A 21419-nucleotide genomic window follows, 5' to 3' on the forward strand; every position below is an offset into this window, starting at 1 on the left:
ACGTGTAGGCAAATGCTCTTCCCTTAGTCCTTTCTCATGGCCCATTTCAACAAGGGCCCCTTGATTCACAGCCGTCTCTGAGTCTTCAGAAAAGCCAGAGTCTGTCTGAAGCCACAGGCTTTCAAAAAGCCCACAGAGGCAAACAGAGGTAGCCCTCCCAGATCCACAGCCCTGCCTAGACCAGCTTCCTTTACTGGCTGACAGGCAGTGGGTAGGAGTGGGTCAAAGAGAAAGATGGGAAAAAGTCAAGAGAACAGATATGAGATGAGAACAGATATGTATGTTCACTTAAAACTATATAATAGTATAACCAGAATCCTAGTTGTCCACACAGATCATCTCAAAATACAATGCTGCCTAAAACATGTATCACTGAAGAATCTGAGAGATAGTCAATATTAAGGAAATTTTAAAAACAAGCATTATTGTTTATGGACATGTTCTTATGAAATATAAAAACCGTGGTCAACGCCGAATTCGGGGAAGACGAAGAATGGGATGGAGGAGGGACACGTGCCGCACGTTGTTACTCTCTCCTAAGCTGGGTGGGCGGTGCACGGGTGACAGTCATATTTGTATATTTTTAATAAAGTATTTCAGGGACACACAAAAGTAATAAAAAAGGGAAGCCAAGCTGGAGACCACCTCTTTGCAATCTGTCAATGTATGTGTTGCAGGGTGGGAGCGGGTTGTGTACAAACCGCCGGCCCCCAGGAACATAAGAGTTGTGGGTTTGGACTTCTGTGGCCTGCAGCATGGTTTTTTGTGACCTAAAGTCAAGGCCAAATGTTAGATCCAACCTTAGAAACAAAAGCCTCTTTTGCAAAATAACATAGAAAAACAGAGAATCTAGTATTGATACAGGCCCTAAATCCCTTTTGTGAAACTTATGCCATAAACCACAAAACCCTTTAGGGAAATGTTGATTTCTTCAGTGGAATCAGAAATGGAGACACCTTGAGAATATTTATCTGCAGGAAAAAAAAAAGGCTACACCAGACTCTTTAAGGGCTTGTGGAAACTTAAAAAAAAAAAAAAAAAGTTTCACAAAACATGTCAAGTATGGCTGTATTTTTATACTTATAATTCCATTAGGGTGCATGCGTGTGTGCTGCCATGTCCGACTCTGTGACCCCATGGACTTTAGCCCTCCAGGCTCTTTTGTCCATGGAATTTTCCAGGCAAGGATACCGAAGTGGGTTGCCATTTTCTACTTGCTTGGAACAAACATCTGATTTGGAGTTAATTTCATCTACTCCCATTTTTCCACCTGGGTCTGATATTTTCTGTGTAAAGGAAATCTGTTGTTCTCACTTCTGCAGAGCCATGTGGGCTGAGCCATGTGGGCTGAGCCCAGGGGCAGGCCTGGAGGCAGAACACAGCCAGAGGCTCCTGGGCCTCCAGGCCTGCTGGCCCAGGGCTACTAAGCTGGAGATTAGCAACATTTCTGTGCAATCCCCTGTAAGCACCACTCTCCCTCAGGGCCAAGTCGGCTCTTGATTTTCCTTCCAATCTTTAAAAGAAAGTTAAAACGAGTGCATTTTTGCTCCAGTTTTCCTCATCTCATATACTATATATGTGCTGAAAGGGACCATGTATGAGGGCGTAGTGAGTTAACTGTAGAATCATGAATAATTTGAGTTTCAGCTGCATTTAGCATGGATATCTTCCAAGGATGAACATGAGGGATTAGCTTAATTTTTTTTTTAAAATTTATTTACTTATTTCTGTCTGTGCTGACTCTTCCTTGCTGCCTGGGCTTTTCTCTAGCTGTGGCGAGTGCAGGCTCCTCACTGTAGAGGCTTCTCTTGCTGTGAAGCGAGGCTCTAGGGTGCACAGGCTTCAGCAGTTGCGGTTCGTGTGCTCTAGAGCGCAGGTTCAGTAGTTGTGGCACACAGGCTGAGTTGCTCCGAGGCATGTGAAATCTTCCTGGACCATGGATTGAACCTGTATCCCTTGCACTGGCAGGCAGATGCTTAACCACTGGGCCACCAGGGAAGCCCGGGATTAGCTTAATTATTATGAGGTCCCATCGTACGGTAAAATTTTCTTCTTCTACCTCTCCGAACATCTTCTAAAGCTGAATATATGCTTGATGGGTGACTAAATCAAAACTGGACATTGAAATAAAAGTCCTTTACAAAATAAGCATCATAACCCTCAATTAGAATTAAATTAGGTAAATTACCCCTCTAAGGTACCTGATAACATTTATTCTTCAACCCACTGTCTTTACCCTCCAGGGCCCGACAGGGACACTAGAATAGACAGTGCTTGCTTACGTCCCTTCGCTAGTCCATCTAGGCTTGGCAGTCACCCTTGCCAGTTTATGGAGAGCTACATGAGGAGTAAAAAGATAGGAAGAGAAAAGTCTCAGGGTAGCGATTTACCAAACATGAAAATCTCTGGATTCTTCAGAACACTTAATCCTAACAGCATACCAGATTTATAAAACCAGTGTAGAAGCACTCTTAAAATAGAAAGACATTTGTAATACTCTCAACTAAAATTCCAGGCAAGCATGTCAGCCACAGTCAGCAGTAAATAAGTCTAACACATGGTCAGAAGGCAGGTTTATTCTTTAGAAAGTACTAGACTATATTACAAGCTACTACATCTAAGAGAACCTAGATACACTTACATTCTAAAAAGTATGTCACCTATATCGCAGCAACACTAGTTTGACACAACCTGCAGAAAACCTGTAAAAATCACGACCGAGTCTGTTGATCAGGAGGTTAAATTCCGAAGGCGCTTTGGTTCTGAAACTCACTGCAGAGGAAGCACCATGGGTGGCTCCATGAGAGACACGTGCATGTACCTGAAACGAGGCCCACAGCAAGCTCAATACACGCCAAGGGCTTTGGTTTCATAAAATCTCACGTGGGCCCCAGAAAACCGTCTGGTAGTTTTAATGGAAAAGAATGAGCTGGCTGACTAGATGTACTCTGGAAAGTGTTAGTTGCTCAGCTATGCCTGACTCTTTGCACCCCCATGGACTATAGCCCACAGGATCCTCTCTCCATGGAATTCTCCAGGCAAGAATACTGGAGTAGGTAGCCATTCCCTTCTCCAGAGGATCTTCCCAACCCAGGGATTGAACCCAGGTCTTCTGCATTGCAGGCAGATTCTTTACTGAGCCACCTGCTACTCTCCAAGGTGACAAATTATAAATCTAGGCCCTGCCAAACTGATATTCTTGGTTTGACATGCGACCCTACTTTTCCAGCCCAGCACTACATACAATTTGTTCCGTTTTTTAATTCTGAAATTACTATCACTTACTAAAGTTTTAAGTAGTGAGCCTAGATAAGAGAATTTCTGGAACTTACTTTGAAGCCTTGTACTTCTCCCTGATTGCTTGCTGAGGTCGATGGGGTATACTGAGGCACGTTTTATGTAGCTCACTCAGGCAAGGCACGATTTCAGTTAATGAATAGCCTGTAAATGTGGCGAGGGTTTCTGGCTAATCAAGACAAAAGAAATTTGTATCATAGAGCTTGAAGATCTTAATATATGATATCAGAAATCTGAAGATAAAACTGTGAACTGAAGGGAGTTAATAGGTATACTTAGTAAGTATCCATGTTCATCTCAAAAGAAACCATAATCCTTCTTCAGAGCCTTTAGGAATAAGGTATTAGGAAGAACAGTCAGAGTTCTAAATTTGCTCATATCATACAATTATAAATGCCTAATTTAGGGGAAGTTTATTCTCTTATGAGCAGGATTTTTACCGGCCCCTGAAGAGCTTCAACTTACTTGAACACTCTATTTAGATAGAATATGGAAAGATTCTTAGCCAAATGCAGAATAAGAAATAAGAATTTTAGAAAATAAAAGTAGATGCCCTGCTCTCTTAGCACAAAAGTGAACCTTCAGAACCAAATCTTAGGGGCCCATCTCTAATCCTGCCAGCTATCACGAGCCAAGAAGCAACAATAATTCCCTGTTCCCTTGAAAGCCTCATACAACCTCTGACCATCCTAACTGGACCGAGGTTCTTTTACATGGAGGGGAAGAGTCAACATCCTTTGCCTTGAAGTGGTCAGTGCTTACGCTACAAGGGCACTCCCTACGTACGTGTGGGCATTGGGGTTTCCAGGCCAGCTTCCACTGAATGAGCATGTCACCACCACCTCCTTGACTTCCTGCACCCTCTGCGCCCCAGTGAGCTAAGCCACAGAGTCCAAGCCATGAACACTGACCAGCTACATGTTGTAATCTGGGGGTTAGGCAACTAGTTCCTTATAAAACTAACTCTCCCTCCTAACAGGCTCACCAGTTTTAAGCCTTGAGTTACTAAATAGACCTGAGGCCTTGAGGATCATCTTGTTGGTTAATCACTTGTTGTTGTTTAATCACTAAGTCTCTTTGGCAACCCCATGGATTGCAGCCTGCCAGGCTCCTCTGTCCATGGCATCTCCCAGGTAATAATACTGGAGTGGGTTGCCATTTCCTTCTCCAGGGGATCGTCCCAACCCAAGGATCGAACCCACATTTCCTGCACTGCAGGATACTTTATCACTGAGCCTCCTGGGAAGCCCAAGGATCATCTAGAAAGAATCAGTTAGAATCTTACCCAGAAGTGCCTGTTCACAGTGTAGTTTGCCAGGCAATAAGCAGCTGCAGCTATCAGTGAAGGAAGGTATTTCAAGAACGGGTCAGCTTCAAGGAGACTCAGTTCTGCTACATACTAAGCACAAGAAAGAAAGTCTCATTGGAATTAGGAATCTGGCTAAGGTTCCAAGTAAACCTAGAAATGTCAAGGGAACAAACTGTCATCTTTGTTCAATGTGTATCTAGTGATAAGCACAGAAATAGATGCTCAAAAGTATTCACTGAGTCAATAATCACCATGCCTGTCCACAACCAGAATAACATCCAGGTTTTAATACATTTAATTACAAGTAAATTTCAATATTGTATAGGCAAGGATCAATATTTGGCCTATCTATACAGTGTACGTGATAGGTTACCTATACTAGTACTGCAGGTTTATGCTGGTCAAATAGCATTCCTCTAGCCACTGGAGAAGGCAATGGCACCCCACTCCAGTACTCTTGCCTGGAAAATCCCATGGACAGAGGAGCCTGGTAGGCTGCAGTCCATGGGGTCGCTAAGAGTCGGACACGACTGAGCGACTTCACTTTCACTCTTCACTTTCATGCATTGGAGAAGGAAATGGCAACCCATTCCAGTGTTCTTGCCTGGAGAATCCCAGGGACGGGAGAGCCTGGTAGGCTGCCGTCTATGGGGTCACACAGAGTTGGACACGACTGAAGTGACTTAGCAGCTAGCCACTGGAGTAGACTGGAGTCTTCAGTGAAAGGCAAAAATATGTCCATATTATAGCTATTAATTTATCAGGTGGGGGTGGGGAGGGATAAACTGGAAGATTTGGATTGACATATGCACACTACCACATATAAAACAGATAATTAATAACCTATTGTAGAGCACAGGGAAGTGGAAGTGAAAGTCACTCAGTTGTGTCTGACTCTTTGTGACCCCATAGACTATATAGTCCATGGAATTCTCCAGGCCAGAATACTGGAGTGGGTAGCTTGTCCCTTTTCCAGTGGATCAGGCAGATTCTTTCCCAACTGAGCTGTGAGGGATCACAGGGAACTCAACTCAATACTCTATAATGACCTACATAGGAATAGAATCTAAAAAAGGGTAGATATACATACATGTATAACTGACTCACTTTTCTATACAACAGAAACTAATACAGCATTGTAAATGAAGTATATTCCAGTAAAAAATCAATTAAAAATTTATCAGGCAAATGCATGTTCATTGGCTAGAACAGTACCAGGGGGGACTTATCAGATTAAAAGAAACATACTAGGAAATTTATAGAGATGTTCTTCCTGTTCTTTGCATAGCATATAAATACCAGATATATTAGATCATAGTGGATGGGAACCAGGTTTTCCAAACCAATACTTTAGTGACTCTAACTAAAATTCTAGGACTCCAAAATGACCAAATAGTGCTTCTTTACTTAACATGTTAGAATGAGATTAGAGCCAAATCAAACCATATTTATCTTGTTTCCTTTCTGTAAACTTAAGAGGTACTGCTTGCCTGTGGTCTGTATACAAGAGAATAGTTTCCAAGCTTACATTTTTTTTTTTCTAAGACCTGTGGGTGATTAGACAACCCACATCTGCCAAATATGATTAATGGAAACGTCTCGTTGTTTCTTCAAACATGAAGAAGTCATGTTCTTCAAATTAGTTCTCTTCCAATTGCTAAAAAGTTTTTCTGGGCCCAAGGCAAAGAACTGAAAAGGAAGGAAGAACTGAAGGAGGCTACTTGTTTTATCCAGTTGGCACTGAGGTTCTTGGAAGTCACATGGCCTACCTTGGCCAGGTTCTCAGTCCTGATGCACACTCCTTGCCTCCTTAAGTACTGAAGGAGGAACTGGTTGGTAGTTGGCACTGTCAGATCAAAAGCCAGGACCTTCAGCAGCAGGTGTTCCATTCTCAGCAGTTGTCGTTTTGTGTAGGTGTCATCCGTTATGTAGACAAACTCATCTACTTCGGGTGGATATATTTCTTCATATTTCCTACAAAAGGGAAAGAGTTTGGGAAAGTGAAGCTTGGATCCTCTGACTCTCTTTCTTGTGCTATCCCAACCAGGCTTGTCACGTGGCCCTCATAGACTTAAATATCACTTATAAATCATGAAATGGCACAGGTGTGAAAAAATACAGAGGCTTGTTTCCATAAAGAGCATGAGTATGACAAGGATATGTCATACTTACTGCCCTGGGTAGTAAAGAGACAATTTTCAACTAGGGATTTTAGGTTTTGGCGTCTGATAAGCTGAAAGATTCTGAATGACAGACATGTGGGTAAATTCCTCTTAATTCTACAGACTCCATCTTGTAGAAAGGAACTTTATGTTGAACATGATGATAGGGAGAAAAAAAGAAAAAACCTCCTTAGGCCTTAGATTTTTTTTTTTTTAAAGATTGTACCCAGCTTTTTCTATTGAATTAGCAAAAGATGCTATGTATCCGAGAGAAAGATAATGATTTCACTGGTATCAATTCTTTGCTTTTGCTTTTGCTTCTCCTTTCCACAGGGAAATTTTTGCAAAATTATAGTAATTACTAAGTATAAAGTCTGAGACCAGAAGAATAGAAAGGAAACTACTATTCACCATCAGGTCACTTATTTAAAAGAAACTTAGTCACAACCCCAGTGCTTTTCTACACAAATAAGGCTTCCCTGTTGGCTCAGATGGTAAACAATCTGCTTTCAATGCAGGAGACCCGGATTCGATTCCTGGGTTAGGAAGACCCCCTGGAGAAGGGAATGGCTACCCACTTCAGTATTCTTGCCTGAGGATCCCATGGACAGAGGAGCCTGGTGGGCCACAGTACTTGGGGTCGCAAATAGTTGGACCCAACTAACACTTTTACTTTTAGCCACAACCCAAACCTTTTCTACACAAATAGATATTGTTATGAATGACTGATAGTAACAGGAATTAGCTAAAATAGTTTATTCACTGTAACCAAATAAACTGGGTTATTATGAGTCATTTGCTAGAGCCTGGAGAAGGCTTACATAAACCCAAATCTCTTTAAACGGGGCTTTTACTCACTGTAGAATACAGCCAAAAGACTATACTACAAAATAATTGAACTAGATTCTGAATTTGAGCTGATGGTTGCCTTAGTCATGATACTGAACTTGTTAAGAGGATCTTCAACATCCAAGTTGAAGAGTGAACATGTGGTGAGATTCAGTTTCTCAGTAAACACTGTAAAAATAATGATATTTTATCAAAGGAGGCATGAGTAAGTTTTAATTATCAAGCACTGTATTTCTCCAATAAATGGGAACAGAAATCAAGTGTTTAGACAGGCTGACATTTCACGATATTTGAGCTGAAGGACTTACGAAGCCAGGAGAATAGCTGCTGTTCCTACAAGCTGCAGTTTCCCTCTAAGAACAGACATGCAGGAAAGAAACCTGTCCAGGAAGTTGACAGCCAGGTAGAGGGTCTCTGCGCGGAGCTTGTACTCTTCTCCGACCTCAGCCAGCCAGTCCACCAGAATGGTCCGCATGCTTTCTGTGATGTCTGGTTGTTTCCTCATGTAGTGTGCCTTGGGCCTGTGTCTGATCTGTTTGGGGAGAGAGTTTTTTTGATGTTTAAATGGTTGTTATCTTAGAAGGATCGCTCCACAGTACAGTTGCTATTTTTAAAAAGCTCAAGAGCAGAGGTTAGCAGGAAACTCAGTCAAAAGCCAGAGAAATCTGTACGTCATGATATGGAACAAAGGGTGCAATTCTGGTTCTGTAATGCAATTTAGTTAACGAGTAACTTCAAGGAGGGGGGACATGGCAATAATGGTTCTTCCCAAGAGTGAAATACTTAATATACAAACCCTTTTGAGACATAGATTAATAGTCCAAGTAACTGCTACTCACCACACCCAACTATTATTTTTCATAAACGTTCTCATGTTTAGATGTCACAAGAATGCCATTTGCTAGTGGTCATGGCCAAGAGCATATAACTATGTTAATACAGAGTGCTTCAGGTGCTGGGAATTGAAGGAGAAGTTGGAAAAACTCACTTCAGCTTCTCTAAGGTACTGATGAATTTCTTCAGCATATTCAGTCACATTTATCACATCTGTACCAAAATCTGATGCATCTTCAGACTGAGAGTGGAGAGATGAATCTACCAGCATAGGGGAAACTGCAGGGGGTTCAACATTATCAGGTAAGACATTTCATTTCAAAACTAGTTCCATCCACTAACCCTCTACAGGCAGCTGTGAAAACAGCTACTATTCCAGGGAGTTCTCTTGCTAGTTCTATGCTACTGAACAGTGCAGGCGATTACAAAGACAGGGTACCGTCAGCCATGGGCGAGTCCCATTACCTGTGTTAAAATCCAACAGGAAGTGAAGGTCTGACTTGAGTGCGCTGGTGTCTACTTCATACGCATCCTCTAATGCCATCCCCTTTCGCCCTGGGCAGCTATCTCTGTTCCCCTGTTCAGGCTCATCCATGTAGATATCAAATCCTTGCTTGGCAGGTGCCTGAACCCTACTGTCAGACAGCGCTTTCTTTCCAGCTGGAGGGTAGACATTTTCTGATCCAGAGAAACACCTGAGTGTGGTGAGCTCCTAGAAAAGGATGAAGTGTTTGTGTTAGAGGCTTAGCCCAGAGCCCGCATAGGTGCTGAGAACCCATGTGACTCAAACCAGCAGGCTGGAAAGATGAGAGCAATCTGAATTTGAAATATCCATGTCTGCAACTGAATTTCAGAACCTGAAACTTCCAAAGGATTACTTTGCCCTTATCTTTGTCTATATGTGACATCTGGGGAAGGAGCTAACCTAAGATTTGTCATCTTCCTCACGTATTTATCAAAGGAATGCAAAATTATAGAAAAAAAGAAAAATTACAGCTCTCCTCCAAAGTGAACTAGGTACCACATGTTGGGGGGCGGGGGGGACTGTAAATCAGCTTTTGTGCTTGTAGCATGCCAGGTTTTTATAACAACCATGCAAGGTTCTTGACACATAGTTACAGAGTCCTCCTTAAAGTCAACTTTTAGTCAACAGGCTCCTGGAAAGGGCCCATTTATACACAGTTATTCAGAAACATGATGCTTTTAGAAATGTGTACTATGAGTTAATTCTCCTACAAGCTATGGAACACTATTGTATGACATAATGAGAAACAGAAATGAAATTCTAGACATTTTTAAAAGTACAATCAACAGCATTTTCTCAGCAAATTAGATGTGGGGTGGAAGAAAAAGAAGAGTCAAGGATGACAAAGTTTTGGGGTTAAATAATGAGAAGAATAGATATTCCACTTACTGAAATGAGGAAGACTTTGGGAAGAGCAGGTTGGGGCTGGAGTCAGTGTTTGGTTTCACCTAAGTTTGAGATGCCTACTGCATGATCCAAGTGGCGATGTCAAGTAGATAGCTAACTTGAGCCTGAAACTTAGCTGAGAGTTCCAGACCAGAGAGAGAAGAAGGAATCATCAACAGAAAGATGGTATTTGTTGCCAGGAGACTTGAACAGATTGTGAAGGGAGTGAGTGCCAATTCAGATCAAATACTAAGCTCTAGCACACTCTAACTTTCAGAGAGTGGATGAAGAAGAACCAAGATAATGAGGTGTGGCCAGTAAGCAAGATGAGAAACCAGAAGAGAGCTATGTTCTCTGGGCTAAGTCAGAAGAAACTACTTCAAGAAAGAGAGAATGACCAATAATGTCAAACGCTGCCATTCAGACAAGTAAGGAAAGGATTGCGAATTGAGTCAAAGAGAGGGACTTCCCAGGTGGTCCAGTGGCTAAGACTCTACACTCCCAGTGCAGGGGACCTGGATTCAATCCCTGGTCAGTAAACTAGACCCTGCATGCCTCAGCTAAGAGTTTGCATGCTGCAACTGAAGAACTGCATGCCACAACTAAGACCCATTGCAGCCAAATAGATAATAATTTTTAAACAAATATTTACAACTTTAAATAAGAATTGAGTCAAAGAGAACAGAAGAAGAAATCGAGATAGAGTATTTGTTCAACAAATACTTCCATGCGACCCTGGCCAGGCATGATTTTTCTAAACACTGGGAGTACAGCAGAAAACCTGACATCACAAATCCCCATCCTAATAGAGTTTATAGTAGAAAAATTCTCAAGAAATACTGCCGTAAATGGGACAGTTGCTGTAAAGAGCTTTGTCATTGAAAGGTTTTTAAGATTGGAAAAAAAAAAAAATCACAATATATTTGCATTTGGGTTTGACCCAGTAGAGAAGAGAAAACTAGGAAGAGAAAGAAGAGCTGATGGAATGATATCCTTGAAGAGGCAAGAGGGCATCAGGTGTGCCTCACACATGGGGTGCACCTTGCGTAAGAGCAGGAATACATAGGTCACGCAGCAGGAGGAGGGTGGCAGGGTATACGATACATGGGGGCATGTGGAAACTCTTACAGTTGCATCTATATTTTTAGGAAAATAGGATATAAAGTTATAAGCTGAGAGGCAGGACGGAGATAGAGGCTTTAACGGATAAAGAGAGAAGGGAAAGTATAAAATAAAAGATTTCTGTAGGACAGTTGTAGAGGAATCTAACCGGGAAATGCAGAGGCAGCACCAAGCTACATAGAGGGTAACTAACAGTTATGAATTCACAGTGAAACCACGAAGCACACAGGGTAACTGCCCATTCAGGAGAGGTGTTAGACTTCGTGTTTTATTTATTTATTTATTTTTAATTGGAGGATATTTGCTTTCCAATTTGTGTTGGTTTCTGCCATACATCAACATGAATCAGCCACAGGCATACATATGTCCCCTCCCGCTTGAACCTCCCTCCTACCTCCCGCCTCATCCCAGCCCTCTAGGTTGTCACAGAACACTGGGTTTGAGCTCCCTGCGTCACACAGCAAATTCCCACCAGCTCTCTATTTTACATAAGGTAATGTACATGTTTCAGTGCTACTCTTTCTATTCATCCCACTCTCTCCTTCCCCCACTCTGTTAGACTTCACGTTTAAAGAAGTACACCACGTCGCTAAGCAAATTAAGTTTGTTAAAACCACCTTTACTCAGTTTTTTCCAAAGCTTGAAACAGATTACTTTGGGTAATTTTCTCCCACTAACCAGATGCCACCAAGACACAAATGACTTGTGTCATTGTGTAGAAGAGGAGTAGGAGTAGTCAGTAGATGAGGAGAAGATTCTGATCTGGCCTCCATCATGACTTTTGTTTGGGTGGGAAGGCTTTCTCAAACCTCTCAAATTTTCTCACCTGTAAAATGGAAAGGATACCTGCCCACCTACTCCACTATACTACCGCCAATGTCGTTCCACCACAGAAGCTGGTGTAGTAACAGACTTGAGGAAGTTTTTTTGCTGTTGTTGTTTTAATCTCAAAATGCATTCTTAAGGATCCAAACTCCTTATTTGCATTTTAAGTGTTGAATTTATTTACCCTCTGTTTACATTCTGTTAAGGGAGGTACCTATGATTAATTAAGCACAAGCAACCAGACATCAGATGGCCCACGATCTTTTGCCCAACTGTCCCCAGTCCTGGGGAGAAGCTGACTTTCAAAGCACACATTTGGAAGTAATCTAGTATACTGTGATCCAATCCTGATTCTAACACCATCACCAATGAACTTAAAGGTTATCCGAGATGCTTCAGGCACAGCCTAGGTCAATCTGAATACCATTCTGATCTAGAGAAACACCAGTACCACAAGTTTATTTTGGAGAAAGAAATCACAAACCACTCCAGTATTCCTGCCTGGGAAGTTCCATGGATACAGAAGCTTGGCAGGCTACAGTCCATGGGGTCGCAAAGAGTCGGACACAACTTAGCAACTGAACAACAATAGTTTATTCTGGTGCATTCACAATGTCCTTTTAGCCCAGAACTTAGGTGCTTCCCTGGTGGCTCAGAGGGTAAAGCGTCTACCTGCCGTGCCAGAGACCCAGGTTCAATCCCTGGGTCAGGAAGATCCCCTGGAGAAGGAAATGGCAACCCTCTCCAGTATTCTTGCCTGGAGAATCCCATGGATGGAGGAGCCTGATAGGCTACAGTCCACAGGGTCACAAAGAGTCGGACACGACTGAGCGACTTCACTTTCACTTTCTTTTAAGTGACTTTACACATATTTGACTTAAACAGTTCCTAATAACAAAGAAAATTATTCAATATTGCTAGCTGAAAAAGGATCATTTAAAAAATCAGTGCCCCTATAGGCCAGATTCCAGGGCTGAATACTCAAGGGGAGTTTGTGCAGAAAATCTCAAGAGATCCCACTTCCCACCAAGACACGAGGGCCTTTCCAGCTCTTCCCAGGCATTACCTGGCCACAGGTCCTCCGGTACTGCCCATTCTCAGTTAGCACTCCTAGTACTGTTCTTTGTGGCGGATCCTGGCCCAACTGGCCTCTGGTTATCATCTGACAGGCATCAGGACCTCGGGACACTGGAGCCAGCACTACTCCACTCTTGGAGCTGCTGAGATGCATAGCCTCAGTCTCCACAGCTTACTGCTGTCAAGGAAGAAGAAACAGACAAGCCGGTGAGTCAGCCTCTTCCCCAAGGATCCAAGGATGCTGAGACTCTCTAGAAGACAGAGCCCTGTGACACATGATCTTCCTTGCAGTTATTAGGTTTGAAAGGGCCTGAGCCACAGTGCAAGTGATCAAAGCCGCTTTAAACCAAAACGGTGATTTGAATCTCTCCAGCCTTTCTTCCAATACCTGGCTGATGGCTGGAAGGAGAGAGGAATATGACAAACCTCTAAGCCAAGATACTAACCCCCACATTAGTGGGGAGTCCAAACCTACAAGCCCGGGTCTTTCCTAGCTGTGATGCTTATCCATTACTCCACCACCCCCTTCCCTGCAAACCAGTGACCCAGGATACATCACTGTGGGAAAGTACGTCCCCTTCTCAAGAGACAAGCAGAGTGCTCTTCCGCGGCCTTCCTCCCACAAGACAGAAGGCCCCCAAATCTGCTTGGAACCCACAGCGGACCTCGCTCTTCTCACTCTTATCTCTTTACACATAAGTCTCGAACAATTAGTAAATGCACACGAGGATTGGGAATAAGGGTCCGCTGAAAGGGGCGGGGCCGGGGCGGGGCGGGGCGGAAGGGGACGGAGGTGTTAATAGATTCTAGCCGGGGCGCTGGGCTCCCAGCGTCTGCAGCCCAGCTCAGAGCTAATTACTTTCAACTCCCCCCGCCCTCCGCCGGCCCCCGCGTCTGTTGAATCGGCCAATCAGCGCAGCTCCCGGGCCTCGCGGGGGCCGTTTCCATGCCAACCGCAGGGGGGCGTGCGCGCTCTGCGGCCTCATCTCTATGGCGACCTCCTCACCCGACACGCTCTGGGAGGTCGCACCGCGACCCCCGGGCGTTCAGGGCTGGGTGGGGCCAACCGGCGGCGGCCCTGGGCTCCTCCTAAGCGGCCCTGCCCGGGCGGGCAGCCGCCCTGGGCGCCCACGCCCCCACTGTGGCCGGTGTCTGTAAGGGAGGAATACCCGCCCCGTGATGGCCGGGGTTTGGAAGGGACTGTTTTTACTTGAACCAGTTCCCCCAACAGCCGCTAACTCCTCCCGCTAACGTCTTTTCCGCGGCCCGCTCCTGAGAACCTTGGCCCGGGAGGGCGACGCGGGGCCCTCGGGGCTGCTGAGGCCGTGGCGCCTTGACCGCGCCGGGCAGACAGCGCGGCTCACTTCCCTTTTCCCCAGCTCACACACCTAAGCGTACTCCCAAAGAGAGGCCAAGTGGCAGCCAGCGGACCTCTGGTTGGAGTCGCGCCTCTTCGTCCGTGGTGGCGGCGTGTCCTCCTCGGTCATTTTGGGTCCTTGCGCACCGGAGGCCACGCCTGGCCGGCCTGGGTTCAGGTGCATGTAACCCGACAGGGCGGGAGAGGAGACTGGGGTTTTAGGGTCGCACGTGGTGCTCTCAGTCCCAAGAAGAGAGACCTTCCTCGACGGTTCCGGCAGCCCCAGCGTGAAGCTGGCCCAGGAAGAGGAAGGAACGCGAGTGGCAGCGACGGGGTCTGGGACGTTGAGGGGGGATAGCGGGGAGGCTGGGAACTAGGGACTGGGCAGGTGGCCTGGCCACGTGGGAAGGAAATCCTTGGATCCGGGGTCCGCAGCAAGGTAGGGTGGAAGCAGGGGGCCTAATCTGGGGGTAAGAGGTGAGGGTAGGGAGAAGGGGCCTTGGCCAAGCAGGAAGGGAAGAGGGGTCCTTGGAAACTAGGGAGCCCTGGAACTTCCAGAGGTAACTAGAGAGCCAGGTATAAGAATCTTTACCTTTATTATTTTTTGAAAATGTTCTTGTGCACACACACACGCACGTTATATATATGTTACTGCTTTTGTCTGTTTTTAATTTTTAACTTCCCATCTCTAAGTTCCCATCCATAAAACAGATTTTGGAAACCATTCAAATGGTCGTTTTAAGAACTGGTTATTTCCTTCTTCCTTGTTTTGAATGAAAATAATTGCTAATCTTACACCTCTCCCAATTTTTTCTTAAGTATTCTTTATTAATGGGTTCACCCAGCGATCTGTGTATGCATTGCTTTAATGGGAAAATTGAAGTATTCTACAGGAAGTGAGGATGAAAGCGATTGAGTCAGGTGTTAAGAGGCAGTTAGGAGGCATCTTGCAAATCACTCCTGGATGCCCAAGGAAAGTAGAAATGGATTTTAATGTGAAACTAACTTCTATACTTTTATTACCCACTTTCATTCATTGGGAAGCAGCGATCCTTTTGCACCCTGGAATTCCTATGCCTTAGGATATGAAGGCAATACAGGAGCTCTGGTAACAACTCAAATTGTGGCAACATATGTAGGCAGGCACCAAATGGTTGGTTTTGCAAGGTGCTGCTATCTGGTGAGGAAAAGAGCCTTCTGCCCCCTTCTCATCTGGTGCTGCTTTTGGAAGTCTTCTGGGGAGGCTTCCACCATCTGACCACACTCTTGTGACTTCTGGGAACTCTGAAGGTGTCAGGGGTAGATTCTGTTAGGGACTCAGGAGTGGGTCTTTCCAAGAGCCAGGGTTACTTTGGCAGGAGCTAGAGGCTCAAACGATAGAGAATCTTCCTGTAACGCTGGAGACCCGGTTTGAGCCCTGGGTTGGGAAGATCCCCTGGAGAAGTGAATGGCTACCCACTCCAGTATTCTTGCCTGGAGAATTCCATGGACAGAGGAGCCTGGTGGACTCTAGTCCCTGGGGTCGCAAAGAGGTGGACGAGACTGAGTGCCTTTCACTTTCACTTCCGTGCCCTTCTGTGACCTGACGCTCTGTACATTCCTTTTGATATGATTTACTCGATCGAGGAAAGTGACCAGAAACCTCATACTCATCCTTTCTTCCAAAACAAAAGGAGCCAGTGCAATGTTTTTTCCTGGAGCCTGTCATTTTGATCCTCTTTTCTGAGACTGAAGCTCAAGTGGGAAAAGGGTAGCATTGGCCCCTGGCAGAGGCAGGTCTTTGAAATTGGCTGTCCTGACTCACACATCTGGTCAGGACCAGAAGAGGAGGCTACTAAGGGGTCTGTACCTCTCAGCTGTCTCTAGTCCAAAAAATGCCTTTTAAAGAGAAAAGAACTCTTAACCAGATGAGACCCTCTGATTATTTCATACCTGTCTTCCCCTACCCCTTCTCGTGTGAATTTTGTTGTTGCTATTCAGTGCCTTAGTCGTGTCCAACCCTTTTCGACCCCATGGACTGCAGCACGCCAGGCTTCCCTCTCCTTTACCAACTCCTGGAGTTTGCTCAAGTGAATAGCTGCAGCCTAATCCAACCTTAATGCATATGAAATATTATTAAATGTTACCATCTTTCTTCTTTCTCCATCCACTTTGTTAAACTTGACCAAGAGCACCAATATGTGGCTTATGAGTTTATTGTTGTACTGCCTTCGAATTCAGTATTAAATCACCACAGTTCTCTGGTGAGATCTTAAATTGGAGAGTAATTGAGGTGAACTTTATGCATTTTAAAAATATATGTATACATATAAATTCAGATGTTTATATAACTTGCGTAATACTTACACTTTTCCTGGGTTTTAAAAAAAATCATCATTAAATATTTGAACTAGTAATGATTCATGGCATAAAAACAAACTCAACTAATAAAATCACAATTTTTATAAAAAATGTAAATGGGAAGCTTGGCCTTATAATTAGGAAAAATTGGAGCAGAGAGAATACAAAGGACTTCCTCACAAATTATGCATTTTTAGTGAGACTCATTATTTTGCTATTAGTGTAGCAAAATCAGGATTAGAAATCAAAGTTGAGTAGATTTTCAAGGTCTGCATATTTTATATAACCTATCTGTTAATATATTGAGAAGTGAACAATACTTTTTATTATAAATACATCTTTAATGTCTAAAATATTTGGTATAGCTTATATGCTAATATAATACTTTCTTAGGTTAACAAATGACTTGGTCAGCACTTCCTGCCTGATATTCAGTGCTCAGCTGTTTTGGATGCTAGGGTTAATTTCCATAATAAGGATGACAGTTGAATTCTTTACTAGGGATTTTTAAAACCTCAAAGTTCTATTAAAACTGATTCCTCCCCGCTCCAAACTTCAATTCAAAGACAGTCTTTTCTGTTTGCCAGCAATTACCTGGCAGTTCAGAAGCTGTTATTACTTCTCTTCCATTTGCTCATTGTAGCTAGTAATTAACCTCCTGTTCAAACATTTCAGTTTTCATTAATTTGTATGAAATGAAGTTGATTTTCAGCATAGGGATGGAAAAGAGATGAAAAAGTCGAGCCAATTTTATTTTAAGGACCGAGGTCCTTTAAAGGACATGTTTTACCTGTTCACAGACACGCTTTTGCCATTCTCAGTATATATTTAAATTTAGAACATGACTGTGTTGTAAGATGAGGGACAGATGTTGGGGATCACAGGAGATTTGTGACATTTTAGCCCACTTGACCAAAGGATCAAGTGAGTCCAGTTTGAGAAGCAGCCAAAAATTTACCGCCTTAGGAAACATATATTCTCGGGTGGTATCAAGTGGATCTCTTAATACATGACAGATAATGTACGTATGTTTGTAAAGTCACTTTCTCTGAATGAAGCAGTTTGAATACATATGTGAAAGTAGCCAAAGTCTACTGTTCATTCATTCATTTGGGTGGGGGGTTCCCTGGTGGTTCAGCTAGTGAATCTGCCCACAATGCGGGAGACCTGGGATTGATCGCTGGGTTGGGAAGATCCCGTGGAGGAGGGCATGGCGACCCACTCCTGTATTCTTGCCTGGAGAATGAATCCCCATGGACAGAAGTGCCTGGTGGGTTACAGTCCATGGGGTCCCAAAGAGTCGGATGAGACTGAGTGATTAAGCATAGCACAGCATAGTTGATTTACAATATTGAGATCTGGGTTCTATCCTTGGATTGGGAAGATCCCCTAGAGAAGGGAATGGCTACCCACTCCAGTATCCTGGCCTGGAGAATTCCATGGACTGTATAGTCCATGGGGTTGCAAAGAGTTGGAGATGACTGAGCGACTTTCACTTTCACTTTCTTTCCCACACCATTGTCTCCTGAAGGTTGGAGGAACTTCCCAACTGCCCCTGCACTGCATGTGAAGTTGCTTGTCATGTCTGACTGTCTACGACCCCATGGACTGTAGCCTGCCAGGTTCCTCTGTCCATGGGATTCTCCAGGCAAGAATACTGGAGTGGGTTGCCATGCCCTCCTCCAGGAGATCTTCCCAACCCAGGGCTGAACCTGCAGCTCCTGCATTGCAGGTGGATTCTTTACCACTGAGCCACTCCCGCACCCAAACCCCTCAAAGCAGCACCCCAATAAAGCTCACTATATGTTACTGCCACCATGTGGTTATATTTTTCCCCTACTCTCCCCAGTCCTTGAACTCATGTGTCCAAGAGAGAAAATCTTAAAATTACTTTCCCAAGCCTTTGTGTTTTTAGTAACTTCAGAGTTTGGCACTAACTGAAAAATTTCTTAGACTTGGAAAGCTGGAAGAGGACTTGGAAGTTATTTCATTAAACCCTGTGTTACACAGATGAGGACACAGGTTCAGACTTCTCTCTCTTTCCAAATTCAGCTCCTGAAAGTGAAGTTTCAGAAATAAATCAACACACATGATGTCCAATTCCAGGATTTACCTAAGAAAGTGACCATAAATAGCTTCATAGCAGTAGTCTGAATCACTATTATGCAGCTATGTAAAATAATGTAGATTTTTAAAATATCATACAAAAATGTTCATAAATTTAGGATATAAAGAAGAAAAGCAGTGTGTAGTATGTTGCTTTTTAAAATTTTTATATGCTTAGAAAAAGCACCAATAAACAATATTAAGTAGTTATGCATTATAGAATTAACTGATTATATTTAAATTCACTTGGCATATTTATAGTTTTTAAATTTCCTATAATATTAATTGCTTAATAAGAAAAAAATCATTATTGAAGAAGTAAATTGTCAGGGAGAGTTTCAGGATCAGACCAATAGCACTGTTCAATAGAACTTTGTGTAATGATAGAAATAGTCTATATTCTCACTGTCCAATATCACAACAAGTGGCCAAGTGTAGTGATTGAGCATTGACATATAGCCAGTTCAACTGAAGAACTGAATTTTTAACTTAGTTTACATAGTCATGGGGCTTCCCAGGTGGCACTAGTGTTAAAGAACCCACTTGGCCAATGCAGGAGACATGAGAGATGAGGTTCAATCCCTGGGGCTGGAAGATTCCCTGGGGGAGGAAATGGAACCCACTCCAGTATTCCTGCCTGGAGAGCCCATGGACAGAGGAGCCTGGAGGGCTACAGTCCATGGGGTCGCAGAGTCGGGCACAACTGAAGCCACCTGGCACACAGCACACACAGTTACGTCTAGCCAGCAGTTACCATATTGGTCAATGTAGGATTAGACTGTATTTTGGTAGTTGAGAACAGTTACAGAGCGTTGAGGCATCGTGGACAATCTAATTCTACTGTGTATGCAAACGTGAATATCTGGCCTCACTTCCTCCTATGTTATCCTTATATCATACTTTGGGATAAAGTACACTGATAAATATTGACACAAAGCCATCTGTTTAGTGCCGGTTCTATGAGAAGCATTGATTTCACCATGCAGTTTAGTGCCGGTTCTATGAGAAGCATTGATTTCACCATGCAGTTCATAAAGTGCAGTGCAATCGCTCAGTCGTGTCCGACTCTTTGAGACCCCGTGGACTGTAGCCCACTAGGCTCCTCTGTCCATGGGATTCTCCAGGCAAGAATACGGGAGTGGGTTGCCATTTCCTTCTCCAGGGGATCTTCCCAACCCAGGGATCGAACCCGGGTCTCCCGCATTGCGGGCAGACGCTTTATCCTCTGAGCCATAAAGAGGACCCATTAATACATGAACAAGGAAAAAAATGCATTTTCCCTCATTAAAATGAGAAGTTCACCCTTTCCCCCAATCAGGCAATAATCTAGAGGCAGAGCCAAAACAACTGAAAGATCAAGTTGAATTCTGTTCACCTGGTGCGTTAATCAAACTTTCGCCATTTCATCTTATGCTATGCTATGCTATGCTAAGTCGCTTCAGTCGTGTCCAACTCTGTGCGACCCCACAGACGGCAGCCCACCAGGCTCTCCCGTCCCTGGGATTCTCCAGGCAAGAACACTGGAGTGGGTTGCCATTTCCTTCTCCAATTCATGAAAGTGAAAAGTGAAAGTGAAGTCGTTCAGTCGTGTCCGACTCTTAGGGACCCCACGGATTGCAGCCTAACAGGCTCCTCCATCCATGGGATTTTCCAAGCAAGAGTACTGGAATGGGGTGCCATTGCCTTCTCCAATTTCATCTTATAGCTATAACTATTTACTTGGGTATGCTGAATGCTGGACTTATGTAATAGTTGATATAAATTTCAGTTTAAGCTTTATGTTTGTCACTAAAGTTGTATTTTGAATTTTATGACCAAATTCATACTGTCTTTCCCTGATTTGAGAACTCTCTTCTCAGATCAATACCAGTGTTTATGAAATCTTCCTCTCTCTACCAATATTTAATCAGTACCCAAGATCCGTCTTTATTTGGGATCTGTTGTTTTGTTTCTTGCTTCCCAACTGATGAGACAGTTGATCTGTAGGAACAAACTTCTGCTTTCCAGAAGATGAGTTAATTTATGCAACAGTGTGCTCACAATTCTGATTCTTGATATTACAGGGAATTAATCATTTCTCTCTCTAATTCCTTTCATTGAGTAGGATTATTTTTTAATAGATTCCATAGCACTTTCCTTCATATTGACTTACTTGATAAAGCAAGAGCACTATAGTGATTAAAAATTCCAGAATTGTGCTGGGAATAACATTAGGAACATTATTAAGATGATAGGTTTTTCAAGTAGAAATTTTCTGAGAGAAAGCTTTATAATTTCAATGAATATAGAAGGTATACAACTAGAGTTATGAGTTATTTTTGGCTTTCAAATCCAAGAGATTTCATTTAGAACAAATTATAAATTTTCACTGAGGATGAAAAAGAAGAGAAATGGAGAGTTTGTAATTCAGGTCCATGGGAGAAACAGGAAGTTAAAGGGAGTTAGATCAGTCTAAACAAGTGTTGCTATGCCAACCCTTAAGGAAAATAACCAGGAAACTTATTTACCCAGTTAATGAAAACAAGTTCAAATAAACAGTGATAATGTAATGCATAATTTATAAATGGGACTTGGAAATAAGGGAATACCCTGAGCAATATCCATGGTAATGAAAATAATAGATATTTTCTTTGTTTCTTTTTGTTTACTTTGAATACACAATATTTTATTCCACTAGAACTGAATCATTTTTAAGTTGTCTTCATTGTGTAAGAAGCTGACTTTGGACCC

General features: G+C 43.3%; 1 protein-coding gene across 9 annotated transcripts; it reads right to left on the reverse strand.

The window, feature by feature from the left end:
* Window positions 1-2556: 2556 nt before the first annotated feature.
* CCNA1 (cyclin A1) lies at window positions 2557-14559 on the reverse strand. Of its 9 annotated transcripts, none has more exons than XM_061434778.1 (9): window positions 14318-14559; window positions 12876-13064; window positions 8917-9163; window positions 8606-8730; window positions 7926-8149; window positions 6376-6580; window positions 4583-4696; window positions 3333-3466; window positions 2557-2821 (listed from the first exon to the last, which is right to left on the reverse strand). In XM_061434778.1, the coding sequence occupies exons 2-9, from the start codon at window positions 13038-13040 to the stop codon at window positions 2770-2772; spliced, it is 1266 nt and encodes a 421-aa protein (XP_061290762.1). In that variant the 5' UTR covers window positions 13041-13064; window positions 14318-14559; the 3' UTR covers window positions 2557-2769. The 9 variants fall into 9 exon arrangements, with proteins under 9 accessions (XP_061290762.1, XP_061290757.1, XP_061290761.1 ...); XM_061434773.1 differs by having other exon boundaries at window positions 14275-14559; XM_061434777.1 differs by lacking the exon at window positions 14318-14559 and adding an exon at window positions 14275-14298 and having other exon boundaries at window positions 12876-13061.
* Window positions 14560-21419: the final 6860 nt, after the last annotated feature.

Source organism: Bos javanicus, chromosome 12, assembly GCF_032452875.1.
Source record: "Bos javanicus breed banteng chromosome 12, ARS-OSU_banteng_1.0, whole genome shotgun sequence".
NCBI lineage: Eukaryota > Metazoa > Chordata > Mammalia > Artiodactyla > Bovidae > Bos > Bos javanicus.

Excerpts from the sequence above, each read along its gene's own strand:
- CCNA1 (XM_061434778.1), bottom strand. The coding sequence starts at position 13,040 with ATGCATCTCAGCAGCTCCAAGAGTGGAGTAGTGCTGGCTCCAGTGTCC. Across the intron at positions 8,150-8,605 it reads AGTACCTTAGAGAAGCTGAA|ATCAGACACAGGCCCAAGGC; the intron begins GTGAGTTTTTCC and ends CTCCCCAAACAG. Across the intron at positions 6,581-7,925 it reads GCAGCTATTCTCCTGGCTTC|GAAATATGAAGAAATATATC; the intron begins GTAAGTCCTTCA and ends TCCCTTTTGTAG.